At 39.4% G+C, this 1953-nt stretch overlaps 2 protein-coding genes across 10 annotated transcripts in view; both read left to right on the top strand.

Annotated features, from left to right (window-relative positions):
- LOC103471727 (protocadherin gamma-A11-like) overlaps positions 1 to 1947 on the top strand; it is an 8342-nt gene extending 6395 nt beyond the window's left edge. The window contains exon 3 of the mRNA XM_008420909.2: positions 1 to 1947. Coding sequence (XP_008419131.2) covers positions 1 to 375 — 375 coding nt within the window. The 3' untranslated portion in view covers positions 376 to 1947.
- Positions 1 to 1953, top strand: part of LOC103471737 (protocadherin gamma-C5-like) — a 276959-nt gene that overhangs the window by 110743 nt on the left and 164263 nt on the right. The gene's annotated exons all lie outside the window — the stretch shown is intronic.

Genomic DNA, 1953 nt, shown 5'->3' with positions numbered 1-1953 from the left:
AATGACAACCTGACTTTTTACTTAGTGTTGGCTCTGGCTGTGGTTTCCTTCCTCTTCATCACRTGTTTAGTGGTTATTATATCAGTGAAGATCTATAGATGGAGACAGTCTCGCATCCTGTATCACTCCAGCCTCCCTGTGATTCCATATTATCCACCTCGTTACTCAGACACTTTGGGAACAGGAACTTTGCCACACGTGTACAATTACGAGGTGTGCAGGACGACTGACTCCAGAAARAGTGACTGTAAGTTCGGCCAAGCAAACAGTCAGAACGTGTTGATAATGGATCCCAGTTCTTCTGGGACGATGCAACGGATACAGAGTGAGAAGAGCATCCTGGACGAAMCTGACTCTCCTTTAGAGGTGAGTTAGAAAGTGAATCTTCTCTTACTGGTGCTACTATATTTAAAAAATGTCATTGTTGTTGAAGAGTAGAGTCTTTTCTAGCACCACGGACAGCTACTAAATCTGAGTCCCTCAAATGCTGTGCCTTCACTGTCACTGCTTCGAGAAAGTGAATAGCCTCATAGACTTAAGTATTTATTTTGCTGTTCGTCTATATCTGAATTAAATGATTTTAATTTTAAATTAGAATTGACTATTGTTCTTCAGCAGTACTTTGCGTAGGTTGATCATATTTCAGGCTTTAGTTTGTAATTGCTGGTGGTTGTAAGGAATAAAAAAATGTAAATATTCCTCAACTTTGAGCTGCAGAAGTTTAATGTCTCTCCTGTGGTTTGTATGTAATACTTCAGACATTCGGTGATCTTGAAATAYTTTTTATTAACATCGACCAACTAATTAATATTCCAGGTAATACTATTACCTTGAGTCATTGGTCCAGTTCGTATTCTGCAGTTCAGTGAGAGACACGGAGAGATAGACAGAAAAAGAKAGMCAGAAGRAGGTCCTTTGGATTTTGTTTTCTATTTTAGCTAAATAAAAATATTAAAGTGGTAGCCTCCCTCTTCAATCGGAGTGTCTGACTACGCTAATTGAAAACATGTAAGACTCATATTAGAAAAGGGAAACTGGCGGTTGCTTAASCGCAAATGTTAATCCTCCTATGAAGTGGTTCCTTATGGACTATTATTTGTTTCCTTTAAGACAGAAGCTTTCATTTGACGCTAACGGGTTSATTCCAGTTAAAACATACTTTTGTTTTTATGTTGCTGATCGGTTAATATATCGAAGAGAGTACGTACCTCACCTCTTTCTCAGTGCAAACCTCCGTTTGTACCACTTAGTTTCTACTCTAAGGGACGCTGTTGATCAACATAACATACAGCGTTACATTTCCAGTCATCTCCTCCCTTCATTGTGTGGCCGAGATGGAGAGAGGAGACGCTTTACTTCACCAGAGCTGTTGTGAGGGAAAAATAGGCATTGCTAGTTAGGATTATGTTTGCCTGCCGCAGCATATTTGTTCTCTGTGAAAAATCGTGTTTGGATTACTACAAAACATACATTTCTTGCMTATTTTTTATATAACAATGGTTCGTGGAATACCACTCAGTTCAAGACGGATAAAATGGCGTTATGGCGTCGGACATAATTTATTTTATTTTATTTTTCTTTGTTATATTTGCCATTTTGTGACTGGACACATCAGATATTCGATTCCAGAAGAAATGAAGAAAGGCTCAGTGATCGGTAATGTTGCACAGGACCTCAGTTTGGATCTGAAAAGACTCCGTTCTGGTCGGGCCCGCATCGTCAGCGGAGAGAGCATCCAGTACGTCGAGCTGAAGACAGACAAAGGGATTTTAACACTGAAGGAGAGAATCGACCGGGAGCAACTTTGTGGTGACACAACACCCTGTAGTTTCACTTTTGAGATGATTTTAGAAAATCCCATGGAGCTGCATCAAATTACGGTCGAGATTACTGATATAAATGATAATTCTCCGACGTTCAAAAGAGATAGCATGCATTTTGAAATAAGTGAAA

Source organism: Poecilia reticulata, linkage group LG10, assembly GCF_000633615.1.
Source record: "Poecilia reticulata strain Guanapo linkage group LG10, Guppy_female_1.0+MT, whole genome shotgun sequence".
Taxonomy (NCBI): domain Eukaryota; kingdom Metazoa; phylum Chordata; class Actinopteri; order Cyprinodontiformes; family Poeciliidae; genus Poecilia; species Poecilia reticulata.
Note: the sequence above shows the minus strand (reverse complement) of the source record. Positions and strands in the feature narration are given on the sequence as shown.